Source organism: Thalassophryne amazonica, chromosome 10 (assembly GCF_902500255.1).
Source record: "Thalassophryne amazonica chromosome 10, fThaAma1.1, whole genome shotgun sequence".
NCBI classification, from domain to species: domain Eukaryota; kingdom Metazoa; phylum Chordata; class Actinopteri; order Batrachoidiformes; family Batrachoididae; genus Thalassophryne; species Thalassophryne amazonica.
In genome coordinates, this window is record NC_047112.1 from 27,611,834 (window position 1) to 27,629,493 (window position 17,660).

The window sequence follows — 17,660 nt, forward strand, 5'->3', positions numbered from 1 at the left end:
CATCCATCTGTCATATTGGTCTGGATGCTTTAATTGTGCAGAAATATGTTGATGAAGTTTGAGAGAAGCCTGGTATTATACTGTGGTTTCTACATCTTGAGGCCTAAGACATCTGCATTTCTGGTTAAACTGGATGCGAGTTAGCTAAAAATGGCACGGGGCCTTCTAATTTTCAACCAGCCTGTGGTTGCTGTCATGCCTACATGTGCACGGATATGTCCACCTGAAGCTCAGACAGTACAACAATCTCATCTAAACACAATTATGTCAAAGCACCGGCTATGAATGTTAGATCGCCGTCACACTGACACCGGGCCTTTATGGATCCCCGATCAATGGCGTTCCGGCGTTTTGCTTTGGAAATATAAAACTGATCCCTCGAAGTCCGCTCTAGGAGATCATCAGCTATAAATTATTTAATGCATTTGTGCAGCGGGAGTGCAAAAGTATTGGTTTACAGGTAATAAGTGACAGCGGCTACACACGATGCAGTGCACAAACTCTGTCTCATTGATACCAACAACAGGAAGCAATGATCTCACGTAAACAATTAATGTGGCATACATTCTTTATGCAGTGGCGGAAAGCTCGAGTCTGTCATCTCTAAAATACATAAACTGGCCAAAAATATAATATCAGTGTTTTTATAGTGTGCTGCAATGCAAATGAGAACATAGGGATTTTGCATTCAGCACTAATTTTATACTTCCAAAAGACATGTAGGTTAGGTACACTGGAAATTTTAAATTGGCCATATGGGTGAGTGAGAGTGTGGCTGTTTTTGTTTATATGTGGCCCTGTGATAGACAGGCGGCCTGTTTAGGGTCTACACATCTTTCGCCCAGTGACTGCTGGGATAGGTTCTAGTCCCCGTGACCCTTAACTGGAGTAAGTGGGTAGAGCAAATGAATGAACTAATTTTGCACATTTGTTTGGATAGGAATTTAAATAATTATTTTTAAAAGAAAGTGATCGTTAGTGTCCACTCTCTATCTTAGCAGTATTCAGTAAAGAATGTGAGCTGCGACCCAACAGCGTTTCCTCCACTGAGTACGTGCTCACGTGGTCTTTACTGAGTGTGTGTTTGACATCGTTCACCACTTTCTCATCTTTTTTTTCTCCAACAGTTTCATCCGACGCTTTGGTTTGGATCTGTCCACTGCGGCATTCCTCTTGACTTCCATATTCCGATGCTGTGAAATCAATTATATCCGTGACTTCTCTGCTTTCGTTGTCTATTTTTTCCCATGTGTCACTGGTGCGTTCTGGTTCGCTTGCTGACCTGACCTCAGAAACCAATCTGGACTCTAGACTCTTTTCTTCTGCGCTTGCACATTTTTCTTCACTATTCCTGATTGCTTTAACCTCAGTTTGCTTCTCACCAGCTGCGGAATTTTCCACTTCGTCCCTTCGCTCTGCGATCACCGCTGCCGTGCCATCTTGCGAGTCCACACTTCCTTTGCGCTTCTCTGACCTCGGGTCTTCTCTCGTTAAACTGGCTACAGATTCCTCACTGTACTGGTGAGTTTGTGCCTTCGGTATTAACTCACCAATCTCAACGCTGTCTTTGTGCAAAGACTTCATAGGACCCTTTTCATGCAGCTTTTCATCTTCAGACCAACTGATCTCCGGGTCCAAATGAGCTGCTTTGATTTCATGTCCATCCTTTTTGTCTTCACTTTCGTCACTGACCTGCACCTGATGCACTGACCCTGTCTCGTTTGTTACTTCTTTGTCCGACTTGTACACTTGAGCATCTGAAGAAGACCTGCCCAGATCTTCTAAGGGTTCAACAAACGTCTGGAAAAACCTGGATGATTGATGCACCGTCACCCAGTTTGTGACGAGGTCTCTATTGTCTTCCATTTCTAAGCCATCTGGAGACTCTTTATCAGCTGACGTGATGGCCTCCTCGGCGTTTGACGGTCGCGTTTGAGTCTTCAGCAGCACATTCGCTCCCTCCTCTGAGGCCTTGCTTGCATCCTCCATGTCTGTTCCTTTTTCTCCATCCAGTGCAAAAAGATGAAATCCAGTAGCAGCTTCTTCACTGTCCGGCTGATTCTCACATTCCGACTCATTCCCTCTAGGTTTGGAAAATTGTTCCTTTTGTTGTGCTTTTGTCATCAAATCCAAATCTCCAGTTTGATTATTTCGGTCTGATCTAATGTCATATATTGGCGTTGTGTTTTTGTCATTATTTGTCATTCCTTCATTCTTTCTTGTGCTCACTTCATCCGTTTTTGCTTCATCTTTTACCTGCACACCAGAACCTTCATGATAAGATTCAGCTCTGTTATCCACATTTGCATCCTCGTTCTTAGCTTCACTTCCAGATATCTGATCCACCTTGACATCTTCACCGTCTCTGACCTCTACAGTCTTTACCTCCATTGTCTCTCGCTCTACTGTTTTCACATCTTGAATTGAAACTTCCGCCTTGTCCTTGTAGTTTCCGTTTTCTATCCCAGGAGAAGACTCTCCGCTTTCGGCATCAATCCCCTGCTTTTCCCTGATGGACAAATCTCTTTCAGTCTCTTTAAGTTCTTCATTCTCCATTGCTTTTCTTTGCACTTCATCACTTTTAGCCTCCTGAGCTACATCAGCTGATTCGCCGTCACCATCATCCTTTAACCCGACAGGATTTTTATCATCTATTTTCAACTTTTCTTGTGGCACACTTGTATTTGTGTGGTTTTCAGGTTCTTTAGTTTTTTTGGACAGTTCTTCTCGTTCAACAGTCTCATCAGTTATCCTTCTATGATCTGTAGATTCTTCATCGCCTTCTTTAATCCCATCTTTCTCTCTCTTTTCCTCTCCATCATCAATGGACTTCGCATCATTTATGTCTTCAAACTCCACAGTTTTATCACTCTTTTCTCCTAATTCTTCCCTGTCATCTTCATCTTTCTTTATCGATGTGTCGTCTCCGTAGATTTCTTCCTCACCGGATGTCTTCATGTTCTCTATTGGTTCTTCTTCTATCTTCTCATCTGTACTTGAATCTACTTTGTCTTCTGCACTTTCCCCACTTTCCATCATCTTTTCTCCCTCCACACTTTCATCATTCTTTTCCTCTTCTGTTTCATCCTTTTTGCTTTTATTATTGTTTGCTTCTGTTTGTTCATCTTGTATAATTTCTCTATTTAATTCTATGGATTTTTGCTCTTGTGCTTCCTGCCACATCTTTTCTCTGCTGTCGTCTTTGTTAACCTCTGAAGCTTCTGTGTCTTTAACATCACTTTTGCTGTTGTCACGCGTCATATTTTCCGTGTGCACCTCAGCTATCATAGCTGGTTCCGGCGCTGACGAGCCATTTGAATTCTCAGCTATGACTTCGCTTTCTGGTCCTCTGGGTCTGGTCTCACTGTCTCCCTCCTCCTCCTTTTCCTCCTCCTCGTTTTTCTTGGCCTCTTCACAGCTGAGAGCCTCTTGCTCCTCTGAGGGCTTCACTTTCATCTCCATTGTTCTGCTTGTCATCATCACCTCTACATTATCTCCCGCTGCTGTCTCATCATTCTTCGTCTCAGCTGGCGATGACTCATCCTCCTCAGCGCCTTTTGCATCTTGGTCCATCTGCTCGGGCTGCTCGTCTGCCTCCATTGTGGTTTTCTCTTCTGTTTCTTCACCTGTTCCTGCTGGTTCAGCATCAGTGCCTTTCAGTGCTGTATTTTCCTTTTTTACAGAGGTCTTGTCATCTTCCTCCTTTTTTACTTTGGGTACAGGATGCAGTGCTACATCCTCTGATTTATCCTTCTTATCTCTGTCTTCTTCTTCACCAGCCTCTGAAGCTTTTTCAGCAGGCAGATCCTTTTTGACCTTCTCGTCTCTGTTGGGGTCATCGTTGTGATGGTCACCTGGTTCAGTCGCATTCTTCAATTCAGACATTTCAGCTTTTTGATCCTGTACCTCCTCAACTTCATCAGCAACACTTTCTTCACATTTTCTCTCTTCTATGTTGGTCTGAAGTTGTTCTGTCATTGTCACTGATGACATCTCTGGAACTGAATCTACACAGAAAATACAGATTTTTTTTTTTTTTTTTTGGAAAATATGGCATGTTTGAGTGCAGCCAGTCTAATAATCTGGTACCTTTACTGTCTGCTTTGCAGTCGCTGCGTGTAGCCTCCTCCTCCTCCTCCGTGCTGGTGTCGCTCAGTTCCGGCTCAGAGCTGAACTGGGCCTCCTTCAGAATGGCTTCTGCCAGCTTCTCCTGCACAGATTTAGCTTGAAATAGAGGCACGACACAACAGAATATCAGTTCACACATTGTGAGAAGGATTCATCATCATCATCATGAAAACATGGTCCATAATAACACAGAGGAACATACAAAACAACAACAAAAAAAAAGACAATAAAAGACCAATTTTCATCCATGGCCATGTAAGCTGAGGCGCCACTGTTTCCACAGTCTAGAAAAGAACCTGACCGAGCTCTGTGCAGGGCTGGTCAGGGTGTGAATGATGCTGTTTACACAATCTGTACAATCTGTGAGTCTGCACATGCATCTGTACATGAGGTTTCTGAGCACAGCAGCACAGGTTGGGACATTGACATTTACAAACATCTGACTGGCACTACTCCATCGCAGCACCTTAAGCAGCATTCTCATGCCGTCATTATATGCAACCTGAAATTTGTGCATACTACTTTGTTTATAATGCCGCCACAGGTGGGCAGTATATATTGAAGTGCAATATGCTTTAAAACATGCAGTTTTAACAAGTACAGAGCACATAGAGAACTTACGAACAAGCATATTAGCTTGTACATATTGAATACAACGCTGCCTTTGAATGTCTCTATCATCAGACAGGTCAGCGGTTATGTAATGTCCCAAGTATTTCACTTCATCACACACTTGGAGGATGCTGCCCGACAGAGAGAAGGCAGGAAAACACAATTTAGAGTCCTCTTTACTTCTGACAATCATGATGTTGCTCTTTTTTGCATTGTATTTAATATCAAAGTCTATACCGTACTGAGAGCAAACCTTTAACAGCTGCTGCAACCCGGCGCTACACGGACAGAAAATTACAAGGTCATCAGTGTACATTAGATGGTTTATGGTTGTATGGCCAACCCCACAGTCAGTCCTACATTGATTCAACAGATTAGACAGACCATCCATATACACATTAAAAAGGCAAGGCGAGAGAATGCTGCCTTGTCTTACCCCATTCCTCACATGAAAGGGAGAAGATACATAGTTTCCCCATTTCACACACATAGACTGGTGAGCATACCAATACACTAATATTCTCAAATATTTCGGAACTCCTCTATTGTACAATTTATGAAACAATTTTTCATGATTGACATGGTCAAACGCTTTTGAGGCACCAATAAAACACATAAAAATTGTGGTATTGTGCCAATTATAAGAGTCTAAGATCTCCTTGAGAGCAAAAATGCACATATCAGTGCCAAGTTTTGGCTTAAAACTAAATTGATTGTCAGATGTCACCGTGAACTTCTCAATTCTATTGAGTATAGCCCTCTCCAAGACTTTTGATACAACACTGGCTAGAGCTATAGGCCGATAGTTGTCTTTGCTGTTTATTTTGCCAACCTTATCCTTTACAATAGGCACTAAAAACACAGACAGTATAGAATTAGGTAAAATACCATGAATAAAAACCCAGTGAAACAAATAGCTAACAAGGGAAAGCGTTTCCTGCTTGCAAATTTTAAATGCTCAGCAGATATTTTATCCGCACCACATGTCTTATTATTACTCAGATTCATCAATTCAATCAATTCAATCAATTTTTTTTTTTATATAGCGCCAAATCACAACAAACAGTTGCCCCAAGGCGCTTTATATTGTAAGGCAAGGCCATACAATAATGATGTAAAACCCCAACGGTCAAAACGACCCCCTGTGAGCAAGCACTTGGCTACAGTGGGAAGGAAAAACTCCCTTTTAACAGGAAGAAACCTCCAGCAGAACCAGGCTCAGGGAGGGGCAGTCTTCTGCTGGGACTGGTTGGGGCTGAGGGAGAGAACCAGGAAAAAGACATGCTGTGGAGGGGAGCAGAGATCGATCACTAATGATTAAATGCAGAGTGGTGCATACAGAGCAAAAAGAGAAAGAAACAGTGCATCATGGGAACCCCCCAGCAGTCTACGTCTATAGCAGCATAACTAAGGGATGGTTCAGGGTCACCTGATCCAGCCCTAACTATAAGCTTTAGCAAAAAGGAAAGTTTTAAGCCTAATCTTAAAAGTAGAGAGGGTGTCTGTCTCCCTGATCTGAATTGGGAGCTGGTTCCACAGGAGAGGAGCCTGAAAGCTGAAGGCTCTGCCTCCCATTCTACTCTTACAAACCCTAGGAACTACAAGTAAGCCTGCAGTCTGAGAGCGAAGCGCTCTATTGGGGTGATATGGTACTACGAGGTCCCTAAGATAAGATGGGACCTGATTATTCAAAACCTTATAAGTAAGAAGAAGAATTTTAAATTCTATTCTAGAATTAACAGGAAGCCAATGAAGAGAGGCCAATATGGGTGAGATATGCTCTCTCCTTCTAGTCCCCGTCAGCACTCTAGCTGCAGCATTTTGAATTAACTGAAGGCTTTTTAGGGAACTTTTAGGACAACCTGATAATAATGAATTACAATAGTCCAGCCTAGAGGAAATAAATGCATGAATTAGTTTTTCAGCATCACTCTGAGACAGACCTTTCTGATTTTAGAGATATTGCGTAAATGCAAAAAAGCAGTCCTACATATTTGTTTAATATGCGCTTTGAATGACATATCCTGATCAAAATGACTCCAAGATTTCTCACAGTATTACTAGAGGTCAGGGTAATGCCATCCAGAGTAAGGATCTGGTTAGACACCATGTTTCTAAGATTTGTGGGGCCAAGAACAATAACTTCAGTTTATCTGAGTTTAAAAGCAGGAAATTAGAGGTCATCCATGTCTTTATGTCTGTAAGACAATCCTGCAGTTTAGCTAATTGGTGTGTGTCCTCTGGCTTCATGGATAGATAAAGCTGGGGTATCATCTGCGTAACAATGAAAATTTAAGCAATACTGTCTAATAATACTGCCTAAGGGAAGCATATATAAAGTGAATAAATTGGTCCTAGCACAGAACCTTGTGGAACTCCATAATTAACTTTAGTCTGTGAAGAAGATTCCCCATTTACATGAACAAATTGTAATCTATTAGACAATATGATTCAAACCACCGCAGCGCAGTGCCTTTAATACCTATGGCATGCTCTAATCTCTGTAATAAAATTTTATGGTCAACAGTATCAAAAGCAGCACTGAGGTCTAACAGAACAAGCACAGAGATGAGTCCACTGTCCGAGGCCATAAGAAGATCATTTGTAACCTTCACTAATGCTGTTTCTGTACTATGATGAATTCTAAAACCTGACTGAAACTCTTCAAATAGACCATTCCTCTGCAGATGATCAGTTAGCTGTTTTACAACTACCCTTTCAAGAATTTTTGAGAGAAAGGAAGGTTGGAGATTGGCCTATAATTAGCTAAGATAGCTGGGTCAAGTGATGGCTTTTAAGTAATGGTTTAATTACTGCCACCTTAAAAGCCTGTGGTACATAGCCAACTAACAAGATAGATTGATCATATTTAAGATCGAAGCATTAAATAATGGTAGGGCTTCCTTGAGCAGCCTGGTAGGAATGGGGTCCTAATAAACATGTTGATGGTTTGGATGAAGTAACTAATGAAAATAACTCAGACAGAACAATCGGAGAGAAAGAGTCTAACCAAATACCGGCATCACTGAAAGCAGCCAAAGATAACGATACGTCTTTGGGATGGTTATGAGTAATTTTTTCTCTAATAGTTAAAATTTTGTTAGCAAAGAAAGTCATGAACTCATTACTAGTTAAAGATAATGGAATACTCAGCTCAATAGAGCTCTGACTCTTTGTCAGCCTGGCTACAGTGCTGAAAAGAAACTTGGGGTTGTTCTTATTTCTTCAATTAGTGATGAGTAGAAAGATGTCCTAGCTTTACGGAGGCTTTTTTATAGAGCAACAGACTCTTTTTCCAGGCTAAGTGAAGATCTTCTAAATTAGTGAGACGCCATTTCCTCTCCAACTTACGGGTTATCTGCTTTAAGCTACGAGTTTGAGAGTTATACCATGGAGTCAGACACTTCTGATTTAAAGCTCTCTTTTTCAGAGGAGCTACAGCATCCAAAGTTGTCTTCAATGAGGATGTAAAACTATTGACGAGATACTCTATCTCCCTTACAGAGTTAGGTAGCTACTCTGCACTGTGTTGTTATATGGCATTAGAGAACATAAAGAAGGAATCATATCCTTAAACCTAGTTACAGCGCTTTCTGAAAGACTTCTAGTGTAATGAAACTTATTCCCTACTGCTGGGTAGTCCATCAGAGTAAATGTAAATGTTATTAAAAATGATCAGACAGAAGGGAGTTTTCAGGGAATACTGTTAAGTCTTCTATTTCCATACCATAAGTCAGAACAAGATCTAAGATATGATTAAAGTGGTGGGTGGACTCATTTACTTTTTGAGCAAAGCCAATAGAGTCTAATAATAGATTAAATGCAGTGTTGAGGCTGTCATTCTCAGCATCTGTGTGGATGTTAAAATCGCCCACTATAATTATCTTATCTGAGCTAAGCACTAAGGTCAGACAAAAGGTCTGAAAATTCACAGAGAAACTCACAGTAACGACCAGGTGGACGATAGATAATAACAAATAAAACTGGTTTTTGGGACTTCCAATTTGGATGGACAAGACTAAGAGACAAGCTTTCAAATGAATTAAAGCTCTGTCTGGGTTTTGATTAATTAATAAGCTGGAATGGAAGATTGCTGCTAATCCTCCCCCTCGGCCCGTGCTACGAGCATTCTGACAGTTAGTGTGACTCGGGGTGTGTTGACCTCATTTAAACTAACATATTCATCCTGCTGTAACCAGGTTTTCTGTTAGGCAGAATAAATCAATATGTTGATCAATTATTATATCATTTACCAACAGGGACTTAGAAGAGAGAGACCTAATGTTTAATAGACCACATTTAACTGTTTTAGTCTGTGGTTGCAGTAGAAGGTGCTATATTATTTTTTCTTTTTGAATTTTTATGCTTAAATAGATTTTTTGCTGGTTATTGGTAGTCTGGGAGCAGGCACCGTCTCTACGGGGATGGGGTAATGAGGGGATGGCAGGGGGAGAGAAGCTGCAGAGAGGTGTGTAAGACTACAACTCTGCTTCCTGGTCCCAACCCTGGATAGTCACGGTTTGGAGGATTTAAGAAAATTAGCCAGATTTCTAGAAATGAGAGCTGCTCCATCCAAAGTGGGATGGATGCCGTCTCTCCTAACAAGACCAGGTTTTCCCCAGAAGCTTTGCCAATTATCTATGAAGCCCACCTCATTTTTTGGACACCACTCAGACAGCCAGCAATTCAAGGAGAACATGCGGCTAAACATGTCACTCCCGGTCTGATTCATAAGAATATCACTAACCTCTTGTGTAGAAATGACCATTTCTTCGTGTTTGTCTACGTATATTGTTCATCACAAATGAATTACTTTTAATACAGTTAAACAGTTCATAATAATGATTCCACCATAATTGAATGATTTCATCAGGTCCATTTGCACAATCTATATTAGTTGGCAAGGATGTTTTTAAATTGTTCATTGTTTTTATTTCTTTCCAGAATTCGGTAGGACTATTCTGCTGTAGTTTCCTTGCAAGTGACTCAGATTTCAAAGCGTTTTCATTCCTCTTAATAAAGCGTAAGGCATATTTAAAATGACCATTTGCCCGTTTCTTATAATCAAACACAGGACCATGTCTAGGTTTGCCTGATTCAACCCACAGTTTAAAAGCCCTTATAGCTTCAGCATGAAGCTCTTCTGCATACTCATTCCACCCTGGCTTGGCTTTGAACTTTTTAGTTTTATACAAGGACCTACTAGAGATAAGAAGAGAGTCTATAGTTTTCTCATACAGTAAGCACAGTTCTGCGCCATGTTGTGCATTTTTACAATTTATGTCAGAACAAACCACTGTGCTTTTTGGCAACCCAATATTACTTAGCCATAAGTCAGACTGGATGTGATATAAGTTTAAATCCTGCGCATCCAGCTTGTCCCAGTATATTTTCCTTCCTGCGTCTCATTATTCATGGGCAAAAGGGTGGGTAAATTGCCCACATTTATAGACAAGGAAAAAGGGACATGATCAGATGTAGCAAGTTCATAATTTATCCTCATGGCTTCTAAAGAGTCATGTGCATCCTCAGAGCAGATACAATGGTCTAACCATGATGTAGTGTGCCACGTTTCACTAATGTAAGTGTAGCTATCCACAGGCAAAAGCATTTCACTGGAGAGAATTAAGTCATTGTTGGAGCAGAACTGCTTTAAGTGATTACCAAATAAGGATTTAAAGTCTCTCACATCAGCATTCATATCACCCAAGATGTAAACACAAGTAGATGGATTGTCTTGGATAAATGACACAATACAGGCTAACCTATTAAGGTATTCATCCTCATTATGGGGGCTTTCATAGGGTGTATATATATTCAGTATAATGAACTTTTTATTTCCACAGCTGAACTCAATTCCTATGGCCCAGTCAACATCCAGTCTTATCACTTTAATCAGCTGGTCCATTCTCTTATGCCACAACACTGCAACACCTCCAGAGATTCTGCCCCGCACTAACTTGGTGCTACAGTCAGTGGTAGATTCACCTGCTCCGTAGAAATCTGCGTGCAGGGAGTTAAGTCTTTCTAAGTCCTGCTTTGCCAAAAAAGTCTCCTGAATGCACAGTACTTCACACATTTCCAACAGTTTATCCACCACAAGACGGCGTGATTTGTCAGCCTCAGTATGTCCCACGCTCAATCCGCGCACATTGTATGACACAATATTAATGTTCATTTATTTGGAGGCGATTTTTCCCATGCCAGGGCGCGGCTGCTCTCCTGAAACGCCAGGTGCAATCACAGGTACGGGGCGCTGCAACTCCGCCTCACTTCCTGATCCAAGTGCCACACTCTCAGTATTCGCTCTGGGTTTGCGTGGCTCAAAGTAACGGCGGACATAGGTCCCCGCTGGCCAAAATTGTGGGTCGTAAAGTTCAGACACTTCATTACACTCTGCCGTGACCTGAAATGAACTAAATCGATTGCGACTGGAGTCAATCTTCCGACACGTAACACGCTTCCCCAGTTTCCCAGACAGATAAGAGGATAGGGTGTCAGCTTCAAGCTCAGGAGAGGACCGAGTGGCAACACACTTACCAGTTTGGTTCTAATCACTGGGATGTCGTCCTCGCTCCTGTACCAATTATACCAATGTTTCTGCGCTGCTTCCTTCTTAGGGTGCGCATCCACTCTCACACCATTATGCAGCGCCACTGCGATTGAAGGCCTCGTGCACTTTCGGGGCGCTTTCTTCACCACAGGGCTCATGCTTGCGACGCCGGCAGTGCGTCCTCACTCTCCCTCGGTGGCTCAGGTGCAGGAGCCGGTGTTTCCACCTCCGCAGACGCTGCTGCCCCGCCCGACCACTCCAGCAAACGGCAGATGCTCTCGACAGCCGCCAACCGGCGATCCATAGCCACTGTGCTCGCACCAAGGTTCTCATTCACACTGGCTTGAGTCTCCATAGCCGCTCTTAGACTTGAGACTTCCCTTCTCAGCTGCTCCACTCGGCTGAGCAGAGCTGAAGCATCCATGCTGCCGAATCCGACAGGTGGTAGCTCATCCAAGTAGTGTGAGACGAACCTGGGGATGTCCTCTCCACATTTATTAAGCACCTTTAGGCAGTCTTTGATGTTATTTGCGTCCTTTTGGGGGCCTTTGTGCCTGATGCAGCGGACTGAAGTCACACACATTTCAAACAGCAGACGTTTGGACTCTTCAATCCACTCAGATGAAAAATTGCTTGAAACTAGCAATATAATTTCATCTTGTGTCAGGGTTCTCTGTTGTGTGGGCCGCTGAAGAGGAGGTACTGCTGGCCCACCACCACCAGAGGGCGCCCTGCCTGGAGTGCGGGCTCCAGGCACCAGAGGGCGCTGCCGCATCATGGGAGTAATCTGGGTGACAGCTGTCACCCATCACCAAACACAGCTGTTTCCACCTCAGCACCGAGGTATATCAGGAGGACGGCGTCTCCACCTCAGTGCCGAGATATCGCCTAAGACCAAGGTAGTATTCTCTGCAGGTATACTTTGCATTATTAACTAAGACTGTCAAAAACCGTTTTCAGGACTGGTGACTACTAAGAACCTTATTCCTTGGATAAGTACTCACCTTCCTGCTGAACTTTGTCAAGAGGTGGAGGCGGCTTCTCCCCTCTCGTAACTGGGTGCGTTCATCCACTCCTGTGTGTTGTTGCTCTCCTCCTGCCAGCAGTACGCGGATCCGACGAGCGGAGGCAGTGGCCACCTGGGAAGTCGGGACTTGGCGGTTCCAGTAATTTCCAGGGTTCGGTGGCAGAGGAGATCTGGGTGGTTCCGGTTCGACTGAGACGGAACGTCTCCTACCTTCGAGCCTGCCCACACGACCCCGCGGATTCGACCCTAAATTGTGTTTGTTGTATTACTCTTGCTTGTTCAGTAGTAAATCTTGTTATTTACTTTCTCCATTGTCCGTTCATTGCGCCCCCTGTTGTGGGTCCGTGTTCCAACACTTTCAACAACAGGATATCTCGGCCAGCGTCATGGACCCCGATGGGGCATCAACCGGCTGTTGAACGGCCAATGGAAGACCAAGACGCGGCGGAGGGCTTCGGGAGGGGTAATCGGCGAGTTGCAGCGGATCCTCACCGCTTTCACCTCTCGGATCGATTCAATGACCGAGCAATACGTTCTCCTAAACCGCAGGGTGGAGGCTCTCGCCGCACAGGTGGAAGGCGCGCCTTCGGGCGCCGCTGCGGCTCTCCCTCCCGAGGACCCGGCGCGTGAAAGTGACGTTCCACTGTCGTTCAACGGTCCCTTCCTCCGTCCCAGAAGCATACATAAGCCCTCCAGAACCGTACGGAGGCTGTGTGGAGACGTGCGCGGATTTTCTGATTGCAGTGTTCGCTCGTCTTCGCACAGCGTCCCGTAATGTACGCGACTGATGCTAGCAAAGTAGCTTATGTATAAAATCTGCTTCGCGGGGAGGCACGCGCTTGGGCTACAGCGCTCTGGGAGCAGAACTCACGGCTCCTTCATACGTACGTTGGGTTTGTACGGGAGCTCAGAACGGTGTTCGACCATCCCAACAGAGGAGAGTCCGCTTCAACCGCGCTACCTGTCAATGAGACAGGGGCGTCGGAGCGCAGCTGCCTATGCAGTCGCCTTCCGCATCGCGGCGGCGAGATTCCGGCTGGAATAGCACTGCCCTCCGCGCCGCCTTTGTAAAACGGACTGTCACTGGGGCCTAAAAGAGCATCTGGTGGCGAAGGACGAACCGCGGGACTTAGACGGGCTCATCGATCTAGTCATACGACTCGACAACCGGTTAGAAGAACGCCGTCGGGAACGAGGCGAAGGGCGTGGCCAGGCACGCGTCGTCCCTCTCCCTTCCGGTTCCGATCGAGCACCGCCTTCCCCACGCTCCACAGCCCCTGCGCTCCGTGGGGTCACAGCTCCCCCTACTGACGAAGCTAGGGACACGAGTAGGGCAACATTTAGGGCACCAGATGCACAGAGGAGATGGACCCACGGAGCGTGTCTTGTTTGTGGTTCAATAGAGCACCATGTGAGAGACTGTCCCGAGCGGTCAAACGCCAAATGCCCGCCCCTAGAGACTGGGCCAGGGGTGGGTCAAAACATTCACGTGGGACACACCACATTGCTACACGACTCCCAGTCACGATCCTGTTTGAGGATTCAACCCTGAAGGCCCCAGCACTGGTGGACACGGGCTCTGAGGGGAATCTGCTTGACAGTAGATGGGCCAGGGAGATAGGGCTCCCTCTGGTGGCTCTTACCTCGCCTGTGCAGGTTCGGGCACTAGATGGCTCCCTACTCCCACCAATTACGCACAAGACACCTCCAGTAACTCTGGTGGTGTCAGGTAACCACCGGGAGGTGATCGAGTTCTTCGTGACTAAGGCCACCTCCCGTGTGGTTTTAGGGTTTCCATGGATGCTTAAACACAATCCCCGGATTGATTGGCCGTCCGGGGTAGTGGTTCAGTGGAGCGAAACCTGCCATCGGGAGTGTCTCGGTTCCTCGGTTCCTCCCGGCTCCCAAGCTAAAGAGGAGGTCCGAGTCCCGCCCAATCTGAAGGCGGTGCCAGCGGAGTACCATGACCTCGCTGACGTGTTCAGCAAGGATCTGGCTCTCACGCTTCCTCCCCACCGCCCGTATGATTGTGCCATCGATTTGGTTCCAGGCAGTGAGTTCCCGTCCAGTAGGCTGTACAACCTCTCACGGCCGGAACGCGAATCAATGGAGACCTACATCCGGGACTCATTAGCTGCCGGATTGATCCGGAATTCCACCTCACCGATGGGCGCAGGTTTCTTTTTTGTGGGTAAAAAAGATGGCGGGCTTCGTCCATGCATTGATTACAGGGGGTTGAACGAGATCACGGTTCGCAACCGATACCCGTTGCCCTTGTTGGATTCAGTGTTCACTCCCTTGCATGGAGCCAAAATGTTCACCAAGCTGGATCTTAGGAATGCGTATCATTTGGTTCGGATTCGGAAGGGAGACGAATGGAAGACGGCATTTAACACCCCCTTAGGTCATTTGAGTACCTGGTCATGCCGTTCGGTCTCACTAACGCTCCCCGCGACTTTCCAAGCGTTGGTAACGATGTCTTGCGGGACTTCCTGCACCGGTTCGTCTTCGTATATCTGGACGATATACTCATCTTTTCCCCGGATCCTGAGACTCATGTCCGGCATGTCCGTCAGGTTCTGCAGCGGTTGTTGGAGAACCGGCTGTTTGTGAAGGGCGAGAAGTGTGAGTTCCACCGCACTTCTTTGTCCTTCCTGGGGTTTATCATCTCCTCTAACTCCGTCGCCCCGGACCCGGCCAAGGTTGCGGCGGTGAGAGATTGGCCCCAACCTACAAGCCGTAGGAAGCTGCAACAGTTCCTCGGCTTTGCAAATTTCTACAGGAGGTTCATTAAGGGCTACAGTCAGGTAGTTAGCCCCCTGACAGCCCTGACCTCTCCAAAAGTTCCCTTCACCTGGTCGGACCGGTGCGAGGCCGCGTTCAAGGAGTTGAAACGGCGCTTCTCGTCTGCACCAGTTCTGGTGCAGCCCGATCCTAGCCGCCAGTTGGTGGTTGAAGTGGATGCCTCGGACTCAGGGATAGGAGCGGTGCTCTCCCAGAGCGGGAAGACCGATAAGGTCCTTCACCCGTGTGCCTATTTTTCTCGCAGGTTGACCCCCGCTGAGCGGAATTATGACGTCGGCAATCGGGAACTCCTTGCTGTGAAAGAGGCCCTCGAAGAGTGGGGACATCTGTTGGAGGGAACAGCCGTGCCATTCACGGTTTTCACTGACCATCGGAACCTGGAGTACATCAGAACCGCCAAGCGTCTGAACCCCAGGCAAGCCCGCTGGTCACTGTTCTTTGGCCGTTTTGACTTCCGGATTACCTACCGCCCCGGGACCAAGAATCAGAGATCGGATGCATTGTCCCGGGTGCACGAAGATGAGGTCAAAACGGAACCGTCGGATCCCCCGGATCCCATCATCCCGGAGTCCGCTATCGTGGCCGCCCTCACCTGGGACGTGGAGAAGACCGTCCGGGAGGCCCTGACCCGTGTCCCGGACCCCGGAAACGGACCAAAAAACAGACTATACGTCCCAACCAGAAGCTAGGGCTGCAGTCCTGGACTTCTGTCACGGTTCTAAGCTCTCCTGTCACCCAGGGTGCGAAGGACCGTGGCAGTCGTCCGGCAACGCTTCTGGTGGGCATCCCTGGAGACCGACGGTCCGGACTACATCCAGGCCTGTACCACCTGTGCCAGGGGCAAGGCAGATCATAGAAAAAACCTCAGGGCAACTACAGCCATTGCCCGGCCTCATCGCCCCTGGTCCCACATCGGCCTGGACTTCGTCACGGGTCTCCCCGCCGTCCCGGGAAACACTGTCATCTTCACGATAGGGACCGTTTCTGCAAGGCGGCCCACTTCGTGGCCCCCCCGAAGCTCCCTACGGCCCAGGAGACAGCGGACCTCCTGTCCAACCACGTCGTCCGTCTGCATGGCATACCATCAGACATCGTCTCCGATCGCGGGTCCCCAGTTTCACCTCACATGTCTGGAGGAGTTTCTGCCGGGACTGGGGGCCACGGTCAGCCTCTCGTCTGGGTACCACCCCCAGACCAACGGCAGGCAGAGCGGTCGAATCACGAACTGGAGCAGACACTTCCGCTGTGTGACAGCCGCGCACGGCCGACGGCCTGGAGTACCCATCTGGCCTGGATCGAGTACTGCCCACAACAGCCAATGGTCATCAGCCACCGGCCTCTCCCCGTTTGAGGCGTGCTTGGGGTATCAGCCCCCTTGTTTCCGGTGGTTGAGGGAGAGGTCGGTGTGCCCCGGTCCAGGCCCACCTCGGAAGTGCCGTCGGGTGTGGCGGGCCGCCCGCTCTGCTTGTTGCAGGGCCCAGACGAGGGCGAAGAAACATGCAGACCGGCGACGGGCCCCGGCTCCCAGTATCGTCCTGGGCAGGAGGTCTGGTTATCCACCAAGGACATTCCCCTACAGGTTACCTCTCCTAAACTGCAAGAACGATACATCGGACCATAAAAATCCTCAAGTCATCAACCCCGCCGCATGAGGCTCCAGCTTCCGGCCTCACTGCGGATCCATCCAGTTTTCCATGTTTCCGATCAGCCTCTTCGCACCTCACCCCTCTGCACCCCGGGTCCGGCACCGCCTCCTGCCCGGATCATCGCGGAGCACCGGCTTGACTGTCCCGCCGGCTCCTTGACGGTCCGTCGGATGGGCCGGGGGTTTTCAGTATCTGGTGGACTGGGAGGGGTACGGCCCCGAGGAGCGCTCCTGGGTTGAAGAAGGGCTTCATCCTGGGACCCGGCCCTCCTGGCCGACTTCTACCGTCGCCATCCGGATAAGCCCGGTTGTGCGCCAGGAGGCGCCCGTTGAGGGGGGGGTCCTGTTGTGTGGGCCGCTGAAGAGGAGGTACTGCTGGCCCACCACCACCAGAGGGCGCCCTGCCTGGAGTGCGGGCTCCAGGCACCAGAGGGCGCTGCCGCATCATGGGAGTAATCTGGGTGACAGCTGTCACCCATCACCAAACACAGCTGTTTCCACTCAGCACCGAGGTATATCAGGAGGACGGCGTCTCCACCTCAGTGCCGAGATATCACCTAAGACCAAGGTAGTATTCTCTGCAGGTATACTTTGCATTATTAACTAAGACTGTCAAAACCGTTTTTCAGGACTGGTGACTACTAAGAACCTTATTCCTTGGATAAGTACTCACCTTCCTGCTGAACTTTGTCAAGAGGTGGAGGCGGCTTCTCCCCTCTCTGTAACTGGGTGCGTTCATCCACTCCTGTGTGTTGTTGCTCTCTCCTGCCAGCAGTACCGGATCCGACGAGCGGAGGCAGTGGCCACCTGGGAAGTCGGGACTTGGCGGTTCCAGTATTTCCAGGGTTCGGTGGCAGAGGAGATCTGGGTGGTTCCGGTTCGACTGAGAC

The 17,660-nt window shown here is 47.4% G+C and overlaps 1 protein-coding gene across 1 annotated transcript in view; it reads right to left on the bottom strand.

The window, feature by feature from the left end:
* Positions 1 to 387: 387 nt before the first annotated feature.
* erich3 (glutamate-rich 3) overlaps positions 388 to 17,660 on the bottom strand; it is a 44,004-nt gene continuing 26,731 nt past the window's right edge. The window contains exons 13-14 of the mRNA XM_034179633.1: positions 4,090 to 4,224; positions 388 to 4,007 (exon numbers count right to left, since the gene is read on the bottom strand). Of these exons, the coding sequence (XP_034035524.1) occupies positions 976 to 4,007; positions 4,090 to 4,224 (3,167 nt within the window). The 3' untranslated portion in view covers positions 388 to 975. The remainder of the gene's footprint in view (positions 4,008 to 4,089; positions 4,225 to 17,660) is intronic.